The sequence below is a fragment of the Polypterus senegalus genome, chromosome 17, assembly GCF_016835505.1.
Source record: "Polypterus senegalus isolate Bchr_013 chromosome 17, ASM1683550v1, whole genome shotgun sequence".
NCBI classification, from domain to species: domain Eukaryota; kingdom Metazoa; phylum Chordata; class Cladistia; order Polypteriformes; family Polypteridae; genus Polypterus; species Polypterus senegalus.
The window spans coordinates 17,438,870-17,458,198 of record NC_053170.1 but is presented as its reverse complement, the minus strand read 5'-3'; the positions used below and the strand labels follow the sequence as shown (position 1 = coordinate 17,458,198).

At 45.2% G+C, this 19,329-nt stretch overlaps 1 protein-coding gene across 1 annotated transcript; it reads left to right on the top strand.

Moving 5' to 3' along the window:
• Positions 1–182: 182 nt before the first annotated feature.
• Positions 183–18,945, top strand: LOC120517929 (fibrous sheath CABYR-binding protein-like). The gene is made up of 7 exons (XM_039740453.1): positions 183–2,996; positions 8,470–8,552; positions 10,502–10,658; positions 14,340–14,501; positions 15,568–15,693; positions 15,780–16,000; positions 18,808–18,945. Exons 1-7 carry the CDS (start codon positions 183–185, stop codon positions 18,821–18,823), a joined length of 3,579 nt encoding a protein of 1,192 aa, XP_039596387.1. The 3' UTR covers positions 18,824–18,945.
• Positions 18,946–19,329: the final 384 nt, after the last annotated feature.

Here is a 19,329-nt window from a genome sequence, read left to right as displayed (position 1 = left end):
TATGCAACTCCCAAATTGCTTAAGGCGGGCTCTCCACTTCTACAACGTTTAAGTAATTCCAGAGGTGTCCCCCTCCCCCTCTACCAATAACCAATCAGCACAAAGGGGCAGATCTCGACCGCAGACTCCTGTAATTTATTTGGGAGCTGGAAGAGCAACTTCTTCTTTCGCCTCCTGGTGTGATGTTGTCTGTGAAGGCTGAAGCTAAATTTGAAGCCGGCCATTCAGTGACAGAACAGGTTCAGCCGGGAGCAGGTGAATCACACGCCTCAGGGTCAGAGAATCTCAGCAAGACTCAGCTGGACTTGCAGGTCAGCAAGAAGCTTACTGCGGCTATCATGTCTGATGGATCGGTGCAACAGCCAGATGAAGGGTCTGCTGCAGCCACACCTGCTGAGTCAGTCACAGGGCTAGCTGAGGAGTTAGCAGTGATCATGCCTGCTGGATCATTAAAAGAAGTGCCAGCTGCTGACCGCCCTACTGCATCACTTCAAGGTGCAGATGAAGTGCCACCTTCTATCATGCCTACTGGATCAATTATGTTGGCTAGTGAGGAGATCACTGGAGTGGAGCCTGCTGATTCAGGTACTCAACCGAAGAGAGTAGTGCACAGAATAATGCCCGTCGGGTCAGTCATGTATAACCGCAGAAGGCATGTTCAAATGAATGCAAATGCGGAGCCCACTGGTATCAACCTTGTTGGATCAGTCCCACTGCCAAATGAGCATCCACCCTCCGTGATGCCTGTGGAATCAACTCTTCAACCAGGATCAGTTCTACTATCAGAGGAGCAACCTGCCACAATCATGCCTTCTGGATCAGTCCTATTGCCAGGTGAGGGTCCCGCCTTCATCAAGCCTGGTGAATCAAACCTACAGCCAGATGAGAGTCCAGCCTCCATTATGCCTGCTGGATCATGTCTTCTTCCTGGTGAGCATCCAGCCTTCATCATGCCCACTGGATCACTCATGCTAGCAAATAATGGGCCTCCTGAGTCACTCGTTAAGCCAGATGAAGGTCCGGCCTCTATTATGCCCGATGAGTCCACTCTACAGCCAGAGGAACAACCTGCCTCAATCATGCCTGCTGGATCAGTCCTATTGCCAGGTGAGGGTTCGGCCTTCATCATGCCTGCAGGATCATGCATGCTAGCAGATAATGGGCCTGCTGGATCATTTCTTCTCCCAGATGAGCGTCCGGCCTTCATTATGCCCGCTGGATCATTCATGTTTGCAGCTAATGGGCCTGCTGCATCAATTGTAAAGCCAGATGAGGGTCCAGCCTCCATTATGCCAGATGAGTCCACTCTACAGTCAGAGGAGGGTCCAGCCTCCATTATGCCTGCTGGATCAATCCTACTACCAGAGGACCAACCTGCCTCCATTATGCCTGCTGGATCATTTCTTCTCCCAGATGAGCATCCGGCCTTCATCATGCCCGCTGGATCATTCATGTTTGCAGCCAACGGGCCTGCTGCGTCAATCGTTAAGCCAGATGAGGGGCCGGCCTCCATTATGCCAGATGAGTCAATTCTACAGCCAGAGGAGAAACCTGCCTTCATTATGCCTGCTGGATCAATCCTACTACCAGAGGAACAACCTGCCTCCATTATGCCTGCTGGATCATTTCTTTTCCCAGATGAGCATCAGGCCTTCATCATGCCCGCTGGATCATTCATGTTTGCAGCCAACGGGCCTGCTGCGTCAATTGTTAAGCCAGATGAGGGTCCGGCCTCCATTATGCCAGATGAGTCAATTCTACAGCCAGAAGAGAAACCTGCCTCCATTATGCCTGCTGGATCAATTCTACTACCAGAGGACCAACCTGCCTACATTATGCCAGCTGGATCATTTCTTCTCCCAGATGAGCGTCCGGCCTTCATTATGCCCGCTGGATCATTCATGTTTGCAGCTAATGGGCCTGCTGCATCAATTGTAAAGCCAGATGAGGGTCCAGCCTCCATTATGCCAGATGAGTCCACTCTACAGCCAGAGGAGGGTCCAGCCTCCATTATGCCTGCTGGATCAATCCTACTACCAGAGGACCAACCTGCCTCCATTATGCCTGCTGGATCATTTCTTCTCCCAGATGAGCGTCCGGCCTTCATCATGCCCGCTGGATCATTCATGTTTGCAGCTAACGGGCCTGTTGCATCAATTGTAAAGCCAGATGAGGGTCCGGCCTCCATTATGCCTGCTGAATCAGTCCTATTTCCAGGTGAGGGTCTGGCCTCCATTATGCCTGCTGGATCAATCCTACTACCAGAGGACCAACCAGCCTCAAGCATGCCTGATGGATCAGTCCTATTACCAGGTGAGAGTCCGGCCTTCATCGTGCCTGTTGGATCATTCATGCTAGCTGATAATGGGCCTGCTGCTTCACTTGTAAAGCCAGATGAGGGTCCGGCCTCCATGATGCCCGATGAGTCCACTCTACAGCCACAAGAGGGTCCGTCCTTCATTATGCCTGCTGGATCAGTCTTACTTGCTAGGGAGGAGCTTGTTCCTGTAGATCCTGCTAAATTGGGGACTCTAGAGAAAGCAGAAAACAGAACGATGTCTCTCAGATCAGTCATGTGCGTCAACAGAAAACACATGGACCGTGCTCACTTGGATATCATGAGCCAGGGGGTAACTTCTGGAATCAGGCCTGTGAGGTCAGTTACAAACACCGATAGTTTGATACATCCACATGGATTACCACCTGTCGGAGCGGCAGTAGTTGAAAAGAGAAGGTGGATCCCTGGGACGAGTCTTCAGGTCACTTCCATGACTGTAGGGGATTCTTCTCTGACTGATATGTATGTGGGCAGCAGTGGAAAGGAGATCATGAAGGACCTTAATGACCGCCTGGCTTCCTATCTGGAAAGAGTGCGTCTGCTGGAGTCCACCAACTGCAGCCTGGAGGAGCACATCCGCGAATGGAGTGAGACGCGGTCACTGAAGCCTCGGGACACGAGTGGATACATGGCGGCCATCAGCTGCCTGTGTGATCAGGTAGGAGGTGCTGCCCTCTGCTGGCTGGACACCTTTTCTTTGGTCCTAGTTGGGGAAACTGTGAATGGCTGATAACTTGAGTTTCAGAGGATTTGGTGGGAGGGATTGTGGGAAGGATGGATGATTAGATCATTTGACTATGTGACCATTTGAAAGAGAGTGGAGGGCTGTGAGCCGCACACTGAGACAGGGGTCTGCTCAGAAATAGCCCTGGGGCACAGCAGAATGACACCCAATCCCCCCCAAAGTGACCCTCACGCTGTCTTTCACCCTGCGTCAACCTTACTCGGGCACACTAGGACATACTGACATGCACTTTCTGAAGATGAGCAGTAAAATGGCCCTTGTCCAGTGGCACATTTCAAAATGCTAGGCTCATACTAATGAAGTTTGAATAAATGGACTCTAAAGTGTGGAGGACCTAAAATAGCTCTCCATCCGACTCTCTCTTGGGGGCACAGTGCTAAAATGACAGGTGTCATGCCACATAGCCATATGTTGTCCTTACCACTATCAGCACTTGACTGACCGATTTGGGCATCTGGCTTAGTCCATCAGAGGGGTGCAGAGAATTAAGAGGAAAATAATTCATATGGATATTTACATTATTAAACCCACTTAATCTAAGGGAGGGTGGGCAGGGGGTCTATACTGTCACTGCTGGGTGAAAGGCAGGAACCAACCCCGGAGCAGGTGCCATGAATTGTTAGGTAAGAAGATAAGGTGAATCCAGCCCAACAACACTTGCCCACCAAATCAGCATCAAGTCGAGCTTTGAAGCTCCCTAAAGTCAGAGTGTCCTTCCTATATCTGTATATTAATGGTTAGTACACAGAAGAGAAATCAGGATGGGGTGGTCCACCCCCTTTAGTGAAGTCAAGTCAAGAAGATTTTACAATATGATACAATGAAGTCCATTAACTTTTATGATAATTATACGTGATGGTAAGACTGGAGTGAAGATGACCCCCCCACCCTCATTCATTTTACTCAAGTTAACAAGCGTTTGATGGTACAGTAAATAAACACAAGCAGGACACAGCCAGCGGCTTAAAGGCCCTGAACAGCGGTCAGGCCTCCGGGTCGGAGCCCCATGGCGCCACCTCCTGCTTTTACAGCTCATAGACCGCAAAGGGGGCGGGGTAATTTTTCCTCAGTGGGCGCCTTTTCGGAGTGGACTGGTGGGTGACAAAAGAGACAGGAGAGTATGTGATCGCACTGCCCCACCCCCCATGGTCTCCCGGGGTGCTTAGTGCTTTCCTCTGATGAGGCCGGAGGGCGACCCTTGGGACAACACAAATAAATGTAGACGGGTTGAATGACATGAATGACCTGAAAATGATTTAACTTGAAATTAAACACAAATGGGTCAAACAGATCGGTGCGGAGTGGCTAAAATGCCTCTGTCTACGATAGAGGTGTGTGTGTGTTCAGTTCTTGCACTTCAGAATGTGCTCTGGTCAGCTACCTTCACCTACTCATTTCTTTCAGTGCCCGCTCTCGTGTTTGCCTCCATACATGTGTATGCCCCGTGTATATTTAGATAAATGAGGTCTCTCAAAAACTACTTGTGCAAAAATCAGTAGGTCTGGTCCCATGGCTAACTGGAGAAGAATTCCAAAGTTCTGGTTAGATTAAGCAAACTCCACAGCAGCGTGTGCGATCCAGCATGTGAGTCTAACAATTTCTGAAGAACAGGAGGACAAGCACCGGAACCACAAACAGGCAGCCTGTAACACGAAAGACTTGTTTGAAGAAGAGACGTCCATTTTTGCATGAGGTTATCGTTGTACGTGAGTCTCTCAGAATTCACTCATTCTAATTTTGTGGATCTCTGCTAGGATGCAGGGCAAGGCAAAGGATGAGTCAACAACAACAACAACAACATTTATTTATATAGCACATTTTCATACAAACAGTAGCTCAAAGTGCTTTACATATTAAAGAATAGAAAAATGAAAGACACAATTATAAAACAAAATAAATCAACATTAATTAACATCGAATAAGAGTAAGGTTCAATGGCCAGGGGGGACAGAAAAAACAAAAAAACTCCAGACGGCTGGAGAAAAAATAAAATCTGTAGGGATTCCAGACCATGAGACCGCCCAGTCCCCTCTGGTCAGGTCAGGAGTCAGGTGCACCAAGATGGAGGTGGAGGAGGATGAGGCTCAGAGGAAGCCTGAAGTGGTGCCACCTAACAGTGTAGTGAGATCTAGAGAGTGTGGAAGACCACCGCCCACTCAAAGACTCTCCTGGGGCCACATTTATAAACGGTGCGTATGCAAAAAAATGTTGCGTAAGCCTGTTTCCACGCAATGCATAAAACCTAAACTTGCCATAAAACCATGCACATTTCCACGGTGGCTCATACCCTGGCGTACGCAAGTTCTGTGCTCAGTTTTGCAGACTGGCAGCACCCAGCGTCAAAGCAGTGCTACTGTTCCTGTGTGGTTACCCTTTCTTTTTTAGATCCACATCCCTGACGTGGCTTTATAAATACACTGAAATTAACTGCATATTGTTTATTAGTTTAATGCATCTGATTGTAATTGACCTGTAACAATGTAACGGTCCACAGAATAGTCAAACTATTCCAAATACCATAGCTGCTTTAGCATTGTTACTCTCACTGCACCTTCTTTTTCTTCTTTCAGCGGCTCCTGTTAGGGGTTGCCACAGCAGATCATCTTTTTCCATATTACTCTCACTGCACCACTCGGAGCAGCTGATCGGAAAGAGAATTATCGGTATACAGCATCAAGCACACGCTGCCTCAGCCATGCTTCCTATTTGAACTGCTTCTCACATGGCAAACACTTTAAACCTTTCCTGTATGGACCTCGCGATTCAGAAAGAGTTTCATCCCAAGAGCTCTAAATGCACTCAATCAGTCCATCAACTGCTCCTTGTAGAACTGTTAGTACTTATAAGTACAATCACCTCACTGTAAACTTGCACTACAGTTATAATATTGCACAGCCTGAGCCTCTTTATAAAGCGCATATTTACATATGATTACAGATAAAACTTTAACTTCATTTAAATAATCAATATTGTTAATAATTAAACATGTGAGGACACGGTGTCACAGTGCTAGCAAAGCTCTGGCGCTCCGTTCACAGATTGTTCCTGCCTCACGCTGTATACTTGCTGGGACTGGCTTGACACTGGAAGGATAGATGGATAGAATAATTAAACATGTACTACGAAGATTATTCAAAGTTCCTTATAAGTTTTGAAGATTCGGCGTTCCAAGCTTACAGTTGGCTTAACGTCTATTACAGAGCTGATTGTGTGGTGATTGGTTACTTGGAGAAAGAAAAGTAAGGACAGGAATTGGGGGTTAGTACGTTTGAAAGAGACAGTACTGCTACAATAAATTATTTCATCGAAGGTCGTGCAAGGCAAAGCAAGCATCTTGCATGAGACATGAACAATCACTGCGCCACCGTTTTCCCATGTTTAATAACATGCTTTAACTCCTATCATCATGAAAATGATATCAATTAAACATCTCAGTATTTTAATTATTCAGAGAGCTGTAATATTACAAATGTAATGGATTCTGTGTCCCGTTCAGAGGAAGAGAAAGCCCGGAAGCACGGAGTGATTCACACACATAGAGCACATAGAAGATCAAATACAAAACAAAGCATTTAACGTACAACTTTAGTTGCAATGAGATTTGAGTAACTAGTAAATTAAATGATTTTAAGATGAAGTTTATGATGTTCTACTTTCATGACAAAATAAACTACGTGATTAAAGTGGAAATTTCGAGATTAAAGTTGACATTTCGTGCTTTTTTTTCCCCACTGTGTGCCTATTTTGTTTTCTCTGTACTCTAATAAGCTTTCATATGACACTTAGACGGTGGGCTACGACTCACCTTTTCATGGTGACTTTGATATGTGACTTCTTTTTTATTTCAGGCACTGCGCGACTTTGTGAACTTGAGCTTTCGAGTTTCTCCGATACGCTATGTCACTCGATCAACTTCCTTGTGTTGTTTGTACCACTGTTTAAACCAACAAATAGTACGTTTTTCCTTGCCTCCACTTGGTATTCGCTGAAATTCTTCTATTTCCCCCCGTGCTTTTGCCATTATCTTTTCACAGAACGTTGAGCTTAAGGGCTGTTTATATTGATTTTCATATTCAAAGAGGTGTAATTCTGGGAGGAAACGGGGCGGAACAGCAGACGTGTGCACGTGCGTTACTTTTTACACTGACCGGGATTTATGTAGCGGAGGAACGTGGAAATTGGCATTCGCACAGATTTATTCATCTGGATTTTTTTGTGCGGAAGCACATTTCCGCTTTTGTGCTTATGCCATGTTATAGTGTAAATTCTACGCACGGCGTTATGCATTAGGCCCCTGTTCCGTGAATATCTTATTATCTAATTGACAATGGTTTTGACATGAGGTTCTTGGTAGCTACGAAGGCTGAAGTACTCCTGAGTCGTTCTGAGCTCCTCACTTGTGAGGGTCAGTTTTCTAACCTTCTTGTTTCACAACAGTCCCCAGCTTACTCGATTACATTGACCCCTTTAGTAAGTCACTTTGGATAAAAGCATCTGCTAAATGAACAAAAGTAAACATAAACACATTTGAGGAGCAACCGGATAGCCAGGGAAACCCTGAAATTGCCGTTAAAGAGGTAATGACAAGTGATGGGGTGACATTAGTGGCCCAGTGGACAACACGGCTGCTGGGTTAGAATGCCACCCTGATCGAGTCAGTATGCCCCTTGAGTCTGTGTGGGTTCCTCAAGACCCTCTCATTGTTCTTTTTACTTCCAGAGACTTGTGGGTGACTCAGATGGACCTGCGACCTATCCAGGGTTGGTTTTTGCCTCAACCTCATTGCTGTTGAAATAAGCTTTGGCCCCCCAACCGCCCCAGAGTTCCCTGAATTGGATTAGGCCAGTTTTCCATTACCTTACATCTAGACATGCCCCTGCATTTGGTCTAAATCACTTTACACATCCTCTGTAATTCATCCTTTTCTTTATTAGTGCAGATGAATGTCCCTGTGGGTCTGGTCCCCCCGATTTGTTTGCAGTTAAATTGGCAGAGTAGACATCAACACAAGTGGGCCTGGCATCCTGGCGGGATTAGCTCCTACCTTGCACCTCACTGCCGTCATTCAGGAGATGGATGATCAGATTTGTTTGGATTCTCATAAATGTACAGCGGCCTGCCCCATCAGGCCCGGGGACCGAGTGTTCCCCACCTCCTTCTCAACCTCGGTATTTCCCTAAAAGAAGCCTCTGGCCCCCCAAGGCGTGGTGGCCTGCTTGTTAGAATCAGCCTTTTGTAAACCTGGGAGGGGACGTGGAGGAAGTCACTGGAGCATGAGATTCTCACTGAGGCTGTGACCTTACAGCGTCCTACAGGGTGATGGGCGCCCTTCTGTGTTTTCAGCTCTCACGTCTCATTTACTTTATTTCTTGTGTTCTGTTGACAGATTCTCGCTGCCTTACAAGACAAGTCCCGTCTGGTAACCGAAGTGGACAACCTGCACCTGGCTGCCCTCCAGCTGCAGTCAAAGTGAGTGCAAATAACACACCATGTGTCACGGGCTCAGGAATGTGGAGTCGAGCCCCGGGGGGCCAGAGGTGGGCCTGGCATTCTTAAGTGACACCCTTCTGTGAGGCCAGTCGGTGGCACTTCTTGCTGACACTCTGCTGTTCATGGGCACCTTTCTGTAGAATTACTTTGGTTCTTTTCACCTCTCTGGCACTCCTGACTGGCATTTTTCTTGGTTGGAGTATTTGCTGACACTTCTTTCTGATTCTGTTCACTTAGTGCATGCCCTTCTGCTTCTGACCACTCGCACCCACCTGTGTTACATCCTTCTGGCATCCTAATATACTGTTTACTGCCCATCCCTCAGATATTGTCCATTTGCACCAAGTTTTCTAGGAATTTTTCCTGGCACATGAAGCTCTTTATTGACATTTTGCTTTGTTATTGCTCATGTGCACCTCTGTCCGGCACTATATGCATTGGCACCCATCTATAATACTGTGCACTGGCAGGTTCTGTGCCACTTTGCTTTCAGCCAGTACCCCCAATAGAGTACTTCAGAGTTTATTGCCATGTTTCTCATTTCATTGCCTGTTGGCACCTGGTACTACTCATGACATTTCCATCTGTTCTTCCTCACTGGCATCTCTGTCTCACTGGCAAGCTCTGTGCCACCATTGTTTCATCTCTCCTGTGTCCACACTACAACATTTCTAAAGTGAAAATAATCTCTGTCTAGATTATCGTTCTCACATCCTTTACTAAAACAGCTGGAAATGCATACGACACAGATGTTTGCCTACACTGGGCACGTACACATGGGTGGATAAATCCTTGAACAAATGACAAAACTGCCAGCCATGGGATTATCTCAAAACTGTAGCATCTGGTAAATTATTTGCCTCATGAGCACATAAGCAGCACTCAAACGGCAAAAAACAAAACTAAGACGCACAGGAGTAAGCAACACAAGCAGCGCCATGGCTCTGTGCTGGGTTATAGTGAAGAGTGACCAATCAGGCAATGAGACATTGTAATGAGCGGGATCCAACCAGGAACGGGCCACGTAATGAGCACAAACCAATCACAGCGCGAGTAGGGTCTGCCATTTTTAAAACTCTCCATTTTCACCCATCAATAGAAACGGTCAAAGTCCATTTGGAGCTCTAGGCGTGGTCCATCGTACATAACAGGTAGTTCATATTATTGGACGCCGATGACCTTTCACCCCATCTTCCCTTGGTGTCCATAGCACCCCTTTGTGCATATACTGCAGACTTTAAGGAGAGCACTCCGCTAGGTGGGCACACTTTTAATTTCATAAATGGCAGGTAGCAATGTGCACACTCGGGATCATCAGAGTTTGACAAATGGGGGTATATACCCCTCAGGCTTACTTTAATTAACGGCACCCACTCATTATCACAATCCAACGACCTTCACCCCTCGGTGTACAGAGAGTATGCGCCTCCAGGAGCACAAACAGCCCCCCCTTTGTGCACACACCAGGGACATTAATATCAGACTTCTATGACTTCTCTATGACCCCCCGGTGTCCAGAGAATGTGCTCATTAACTTTCATAAATGATGCTCCTCAGATGGCAGCTGCCTATGATGTCTAATGGATTGACCAACTCTGTCCATCCACATTGCACCACCAAGTCGATGTTTTTAAAAGTCTCCATTTTAGGGAGTTAAAATGCCAAGGTGGTGTGGACGAAAGACAAAATGTAGACTAACATCTGTGTGTTCAAATGAAAATGTGATAGCGTGCACTGCTGCCACACTCTGTCCCTGCTTTGTGAGTCTCTGTGTGACTTTGTTGTAATTGGGTCTTCTGGTCACCTGGTGGCTCTGCCTCTATAGCACACCCTGCAGTCTGCTTCTGCCATTCTCACTCCACCTTTATTCACTGCTATGACCCCTGACCTCTTATGTGTCACATGTCTATCTTCTTTTGTGACTTTAGGTATGAGGAGGAGCGGGCAGAAAGGCTCAGCAATGAGGCCTTCATAAGAGACCTGAGGAAGACCCTTGAAGAGATCACAGAAGCAGGAGTCGGCCTGGCGCAGGAGGCCCAGCAGCTGCAGGAGGAGAAGTTGGTCATGAAGATTAACCACAAGGAGGTCAGACCATCAAGAATTTGTAAAGGCATCCATCTGCTCTATGAAGCTCTTTCACCATTCCAGCTCACACTCCGTCATTCCTCTGCCAAGTCTACATGTTCCCCTCACCCAACCAAACACTTTTTCTACTTCTGGGTTTTTTTTCTTCCACTTCCATAAGAGATGCAGGATAACTTGAGATCCTAAATTGACCCCCCCACACCCCCATGTTGATTCCCCCAAACCCAAGGCTGGTATGAACTAAAGTTGGGAGTTTGAGGCCCTGCCTTGTGCACTGGGAATTGCTAAAGCAAGGGGCCCTGAGGTGCTGCAATACCAGCAGCACAAGGACACCGAATGGTGGTGTCAAGGACCGGGGGCTTCATTTATAAAGCTTGGGTACTCACAAAAAGTGGCTTGAAATGTGCAGACACAGCTTCCCATGCAAATGTTGGGATTTATAAAAGAACACGTGACGTGGGGAACATTGTGTAAATTTACTACAGCTGTGACCATGCGTATGCAACATTATAGAGAAACTAGGAAATGATGCCAAACCAGCTAAATGACGGCTCACATTAGTAACAACTCATATCAGTGCGCTGTTATTATAATGAGTGTTGACGTGCCCAACCTGTTACACCACAGAAGTGATGAATGTGATGCACAGGCATATTTTAGTTACTTTTTAAGTGGGCCAATGCTGCGCATTTACACTGAAGAATTTTTTGTGGTTCTTTGTCAGCTTATATCAGCTACTTGTTATCACTTATCTGTATCTCAGCCCAAGCTTCACTCCGTCATGCCCGCTATGCTGGAAACCATTAACCGAGCAGTGAGGCACTACATCCAGTTTTCATATGGTGTGAGTGAACATACATGAACCATGACATGTTTGTGCCAACATAAAAAGGTAATTTGTATCGGTGTCTGTTTTCCTAACATAATTGGAGCACTTCACTGAACTTATATTGTGATAAGCAAGACCTAGCAAGAATGAAGCTGCTTTTGTTAACTGTGAGCAGTGACAGTCCATTAATGCACAAGACGTGATCAGCAAACATCGTGTCTCAGTGGCCACAGTCAGCCAGTGATTCATTTATTTAGAGGCAAAGTCACTTTGGTGCTGTATGTGGTGGCCATCCTCTTGCTAAGGTAACTGGCTGAACCCTCAGTTTTTCACTTCAGGTGATAGCAGCTACCCACTCAGAGGATGGCGCCTTACGCCTTTCTCGGACCCCCAGAACACAGAGGAGAGGTGCTGTGATGGCGCACGTGATCTTCCACTCACAGTTGTGGAACACGGCCAGCTACTCTTGAATGTAGAGGGTGGGGTCAGGTGGGAGGCTGCTCTACCAGCCAATGAGGTTCTGCAGCATCATAATTGCATATGTATGAGGTTGATTAACATGCTGCATATGTGGATGTTTCGGAGTGGCAGTCGAGGCGGGCTCACGTACACACATTTACTCAGTGATTGTAATATATAAAGAGTACATTGCATGGAAATATGCGTAACCCAGATTTTATAAAACTTTCTTTTTTGTCATGCACATTTTCTTGTTTTTTTGACGTATGCAAATTTTCACACTTGAATCCAAGCAAAGTTTTATAAATAAGATTATTTGTCCATTTTTGGACAACCATGTCACCCTTTCACAATCTTCACCATCATCTGAAGCAGAGTCAAGCTCTGAGTTTTATGCTGTATTGTCTACCTTATTTTAAAAAAAAAAATCTTCCTGAATATGACTGTCAAAAATCGAGCAAAGAGCTTCTTGGGCAGAGAAGTATGCCATCATGATTTGAGGAAAGAGGAATGAGGCCTTTGGCGTGGCACCTTTACTTATATTAGGACCCTGCTAGAAATGGGGAGGTTGTTTTGTCAATGGCAATAGTAGAACAGTTGTGATGAGAAGATGCCATTCAGTCCAACCAGCTCGACAAACCTAATCGCCTACATTTTTTTAAAATAACATCAACATCAAGTCGATATAGAAAGATCTCTAAAGTCTTCCTCTCCACCAGACAACTTGGTCATTTATTCCATGTGTCTGTGGTTGTTACTGCAAAAAATTGCACTCACCAAACTACCAACCGCTCTCTGTGTTCTTATTGAAAAGAACTTCATAACTTTGTCCTTGAAATTAAAATCAAGTCCCCCATGCACGCGCACACACGCAAATTAAGAATCAAGTGGTAATGGATAAGGACAAAAAGCTCTCATAAGAAAGAAGAGCAACTAGAGAAGCTGATGAAACGAACGTACAAAGAGCTGGTCTGGGGAGAAAATGAAGTAAAAAAACTTGTGACAAAGCGCAGCATATACAAGGAAGGAGGGGGGAATAATACACTCTTGGGGTCTATATAAAGGATATAAATGACTCAAAGAACAGAATAATGACTTACTGTATATAGTCGCATTTAAGTTCTCCCGCAGATAAGTCGGGTCTTGATTTTAACATATAATTTCCAGTATTTTATAATGTCGGTCGTATAAGTCGAATATGGAAAACTCATGCTATTGGTACCATAGATTATGATATGCTAACACGCACCTGAGAGAGTCACCACAGAGCACACGGCCCTTTTTTTCCTATGTATTGTGCCTACGTGACCACACAGTAATACCCAAACTATTCTGAAGCGACGTTTGCACTGTTTTGTGTATCTCACACCCTCATACACCTTTATCGTAAGAGCATCCCTTATCTACGATGGAGCATTCAATCAGAAGAAAATATGAAGCTGATTTTCAATTAAAAGTTGTTGAAGTGGCAAAAGAAATTAGCAACTGCGCCACTGCAACAAAATTCGATGTGTCTGAGGAACTGGTGCGAGATTGGAGGAAGCAAGATGTTAAAAAAAAAAATTTATTTATTGTCGCATTTTTGAACAGGCTTATAAGTTGGGGTCTGATTTTATGATCAACTTCTTGGGTTTCTAGACCTGACTTATACGTGAGTATAAATGGTATATTAGTTTCTAAGTGATCTAATATATAATGGGTAAAAAATTACCCTAAAGACAAAAGTTGTAGCCTAATTGTGCATTGTCTCTATGACAACATAGCATTTGAAATTAAAGCAATTAATGTTTTGTAAATAAGATTACATTAGGAAATTTCATAGTGAAAAGGGGAGACTTAGTGGGGTTTGCTTACCGTTAAACTCAGCAGTCATTTTGGACCCAAAGTCAACAGGCAGGATAACAGAAATGTATTTAAAGTGGATCATCAAAAGCCAAGAGTCTCAGGGTTTCTGGTTTTTCATGTTAGCTTCTCCCTGAGTAGACCATCCTTTGGTTGTGATCTGCATGAAATGGGATGGAAGTGAACAGGGGGGGGGGTACAACCACAAACCAAACTACTGAGGATATGGGGAAAACGGGGTCAGAGGGCGTGTGAAACAAACCAAAACTCAAACACTTGAAGAACATCCTACTATAACTTTGTGTTAAGTTTTCCCAAATAGCTCGGGGAATGAGGTGGATTTTAAATAGGACTTAACACATGGATGTCACAAGCTATGAGCCACCATCTTTTATAGGTGAATTTTGATGACAAAATCTCAAATGACAGACAAGCACAAAATGGCGGAGCCAAGACCCTGGAATGAATTAATTAAAAAAAAAAAATGGTATTTTAAAAAACTGGGTTTTGCCAATGGGGTGGGCTGACCAGTTTCTTTTGTCTCCCTGCAGGATCTACTGAGGGCCAGTGGTCAACTGGACAGAGCCATCAATGTGGACGTGAAGCTTACCCAGCAGGACAGCCTTGGTGAGGTCATGGACCAAGTCAGAGCTCAATGTGCAGATGTTCTGGAGAGAAGCCTTGAACAGCTGGACAGCTGGCTAAAGAATACGGTGAGGCTGCACCTCCTGTTCATTAGGCCCAAATGCCATGACTGTGGACGGTAAGAAGGTACAAGTGGTGGGTTTTGGGGTTATTAAATGATCAGCACTGACCAAGACACAAGTGACTGAAAACGCGAGACCAACAAAGTCCATAGATCTGCCAGTCCAGCTATACAAGAAGTCAGAGTCTATGCTCACCAGTGGTGCTGGGCGATATGACGATATATATCGTGGGGACGATAGAAAAGTGTCTATCGTCCTATTTCTCTTCTATCGTTTCTAACCTAATTTTATCAATTACTAAAGAAAATATTGCATTAAATAGGCTATGACAAATGAATGATAATGTCTTGTCGCTATGCAATGCATACTCTACCCTTTATATCAGTGATAATCAAGAATAAAAATGAACTTTTTCGCAAAGAAACTCCATCTTGTGGTTTTGTGACAGTTCAGTTAAATGTCACTTCAAAATAAAGTTGCAAAAAAAAGTATGCAATGATATTTTTGTCAAACTTTTCAGAGAATAACTGGAAACGTACTTTATTGTGGGTGGTATATCGTGATATATATCGTTATTGTGATATAAAATAATCCATATCGTGATATATGATTTTTCCATATCGCCCAGCACTACTCACCAGTTAAAGCCCCTGTGAGGCTGGGCGTTCCACTTTGGTCAACATTGGTTATTAGTTTTCCTTTTTGTGCCCGTCTTTGAGCTGCACAGCAGAAATGATTGGATTAAGTGAAGAATGGCCTTTTCCCTTTCTGTACCCAAACTGATTGGGAATAACTGACCATCAATCATTTCTAATTCCTTTGTTTTACCAGAGTGGCACTGTGTTCAGGGCATCTGCTACGGGGATCCAGCACTCTGGGTTCAAATCCCCACTCCTGGTCATTGTGCACCTGTAATATGCAGGATCTCCCTGTGTTTGTGCGCGTTTAGCTCATTTATTCCACATCCCTAAAGATGTACCTGGTTATTCCAAATGGTTCCTGTGCATGGGTCAGAGAAAGGTGATGGTGTGGGAGTGCACACAGAGTCTCACTCTTTTCTGCTCCTTTGCAGTATGAAAGCCACAGTCACCCAGAAGCCTGCCCATCAGACGAGCTTCAGTCCAGCCAGGCAGAGGTCTCCTCACTGAGACGCTCTGCCCAGGTCTTGGAGATCACCCTGAGGTCTCTGCTCAGCATGGTAAGTTGTAACATGAACACAAATAAAAGTCAGCTGGTGCCCTTTGAGGTGTCACAACTAACATTGGGGACGGTTGTTTTCCTAAGAATGACACTCTGGAGACGAGCCTGCAGGAGACGGAGGAACAGAACAGCGGCCACTTTGCTGAGCTGCAAGCTCTCATACACAGGATGGAGGCCAACCTGACGCAAATCAAGACAGATGCCGCTCATCAGCAGCAGGAGTACAATGTGCTGCTGGGCATCAAGTCCAAGCTGGAGACTGAAATCACAGAGTATCACCATCTACTGGACCAAGGGGACAAAAGGTAACACTATACCACAGCACCCCACCCAAAGTGCTCATATGAGCCAGCAGGACGGTTTGAGTATGCTTGGCTTCTGGCCAAGCAGACATGTCAGACTGGTAAAGTTTGACTTCTTAGCGCTGTACAGCTATTTTGTCTAAACGGCTACAGTGGCAATCTCCTCAACTTTTCTCGGTTCACCCATCTTATCTTTTTATTTTGATTGTCTGGTTTTGTCATACAGACAGCAGTTGTGAATCTGAGAGTCACAAAGTAAAGTGGGAGGGGGGGGTCAGTCAACCCAGCTATCACTCAAAAAGGGCAATAAATAATTGTCCTACATGAAAGGTTTCTTAAAAAATAAATAAAATAAATAATCTCTGTTAAACATTTCCAAAGAGTACAAAAGGCACAGCAGGGAATGGCTGAATAGGCAAAGGCAATGCAAGGAAGATAATCAAAAGTCCAGCAAACAAAATCAAAAATCAGGGCATACAGTCAAAAATCCAGGACTCCACAAAATAATTAAAAAGTAAAACACACAGGAGAACTCACCACCACCACAAGTGCATTCAATGAACTGCAATGGACGGGTTTTCCTCAGCCTTTAGAGGTCCAATGGCTGTCCCATGCAATGATGGACAGGTGGCCCAGCCAATTGGGGAAGCACCCACTAAACAACAGTCCTGTTTCAAAATATAGCTCCGTTTAGCCATATGTCTTTGCAACTGAGGCTCCGAGGGTCTGGTGCGAGTCACTGGTATGACCGCTGGTACAGAGTCGCCCAAACCGATCTTCACGTCTCGGTGGCTGCACACCAGATCTGTGTATAAGGCACTGTTTCTCACCCACTGGAAGGCAGCAGGTTGCCATTGTAAGTTGGCTCATCTAACCGATCAGCAGCACTGCACGATATGTCTCACCAAGGGGTACCCCTAATCGTGCTTGTAAACTGCTCCCTTGGTGAAACAATTGTCATTTAAAATAGGGAAAACTGGGGTATTGCACCATAGAGATTGAGGAACATCGGCGGAAAGAAGGCAGTGTGGGCTGAATACAAAAGAAATAGCCATGCGGAGCAGCGCCCAACAAAACAAACATTAAAGAGCCTTCCAAGAGTCAGAAAACATAAGACCCTGTGAAATAACAACAATAATAATGAAAAATGTGTGGCTGCGACTCGATTTGGCAATTCTGAGAACAGCATCGCCCTATTGTTTTCCTGTCACCCTCGGCCACAGCTACAAATTGCTTTAACTTGACCAGCTGTAAAATCGGCACATGACTGTAGATGGAATACGGAATACACTTTGACACAGGAAGACTAAATAATCCACTCTGATAACATAAAATTGATCAAAATAGAGAAACATGAGACATTTGAACCCCAGCCAGGGAGGGAACACAACAATAGCTTAGCTTGAAGCACTGCTGCCTCACTGGTCCATTATTCTTCACTTTATGTCCCAGCCAAGTTGCTGTCCGAGTGACATTTGCACATTCTCCCTTTGTGCATGTATAGGTCTAGATCCAGGTATCATCCCACAGCTCAAAGACGTGTCATGGCCCCATCATGTTACACAACCTGTCCAGTGATTTTCAGACACAGACTTGTGGTGTGCCCTGATGGTCACCAATTATGTAATCTAACATCTCCAGTGACCAAGTCCCACTGGTCTGTGGCTCCTCCTGCTCAGCCAATGAGTGCTTAGTTGGACGTCCAATGAATAAAATGCAGTGACAAGGAATAAAGAACCAGGGTGTTTTAGACCCAACAAAAGAGGAGAAGAAGAGGAGCTCACCTGTCTGAGGTCTTGTGTTTTACGTACCTTGAATGAAGTGTGGGGAAGGGGGGTTTGGGGAACAAACTGCAGCTGAACTTGTTGTACCTGGAAAGAATTCATGTAGCACTGGCGCAGTTGGACAGCACTTTACTGATGGTTAGAGAAAGGGTCACCCAGTCAACCTCATCCCCTGTGATTTGTAGTCATGTAATTCAACATCCTCAGGGGACAAGATGAGCAAACACAGTTAGTAAGTTTGGCATCCCCTCTGACTAGGTCGTGTGGTGGGAGGTCAGGTTATCGATTAATATAAATAGGCATGAATGTGACCTGCTGTGGACTGGCACCCTTCCAGTTCCCTTCTTGTGTCTGATGCTGCAGGAATAGGCTTGGAATTCCCATAACCCTTTCATTTGACGAGGCACTTAATAAATAAGTAAGTAAGTAAATAAATAAATACAGATACTGTCTGAAGCTCAGCATGTTCAGGCCCAGCCAATACTTGGATAGGAGACCATCTAGGAAAATCTTGAGTTGCTGCTAGAATATGTGTTGGCGAGGCCAGCAGGGGGCACTCACACCGATTTATGAGTGTGGACCCCAATGCCCCAGTGCAGTGACTGGGACACTGTGCTGCATAAAATGAGATGTAAAACTGAGGTCCTGACTATCTGTGGTTATAAAAGATCTCTTCATAAAGTGTAGGGTGTACCCCGATGTCCTGGCTATATTGCCTACCAAAGCCTAGTCATTTTGGCCCCCTAATCATCCTCTATCTCTGACTGGCTTACTATCTCTCATCCCTTCACCACCTAAAAACTAATGTGTGGTGAGTGTAATGTCGCAAAATGGCTGCTGTTGCATCACCCAGGTGGACGCTGCACATTGGTGAGGGTTGAAGTGGCCCACCCATCTCTATGTAAACAACTTTGTGTGGGTCAGAACAGTACTACATACATAATAATTTGACATTTTTATTTTCATCTGTTTCCTTTTCTTGTTGTTTCAGTAAGGTAAAATCTGTCCTTTACTTCTTCATTTCAGAGCCCAGCACAACTAATCAAAAACTGCAGGATGATGGAAGATGGTGGGCAATGAATGGACCAGGAACAATGAGCATGTGTGCTGCCATGGATTTATGACTGGGCACATTTTACTAATAAATCCAACTATTGTGCCCGCTTTTTGTCTATGTGCTTTTCTATCAGCCATGATAGTTTCATAAGATCACTACTGTCATGTGTACAGAGGATGGTGAAATTCTTACCTGCATGTTCACTCTGATGGCACAGCTCCTTCTTACCTGTAGCAAGCAGTGCCTTGTCCATTAGGAACGCATTCTCTTGGTTGCTTACTCAGAATTCTGTGGTCTTCCTGTTCTTTTGACCCCAAGACAGGAGAAGTAAGGGAGCTGTGGACTGTGCTTGCGACTTTGTATCCAGTAGGGGGCGCTCTCTCTCTCTCCTTTGGGATGTGTTCTTTCTTGATGCAGGGCAGACCAGAGCCAATACCCATCCCTTCTGCAATGGTGGAAACGATCAGACAAGAGAAATATGGTGCAAAAAG

Excerpts from the sequence above, each read along its gene's own strand:
- LOC120517929 (XM_039740453.1), top strand. The coding sequence starts at position 183 with ATGTTGTCTGTGAAGGCTGAAGCTAAATTTGAAGCCGGCCATTCAGTG. Across the intron at positions 8,553-10,501 it reads GCCCTCCAGCTGCAGTCAAA|GTATGAGGAGGAGCGGGCAG; the intron begins GTGAGTGCAAAT and ends TTGTGACTTTAG. Across the intron at positions 14,502-15,567 it reads ACAGCTGGCTAAAGAATACG|TATGAAAGCCACAGTCACCC; the intron begins GTGAGGCTGCAC and ends GCTCCTTTGCAG.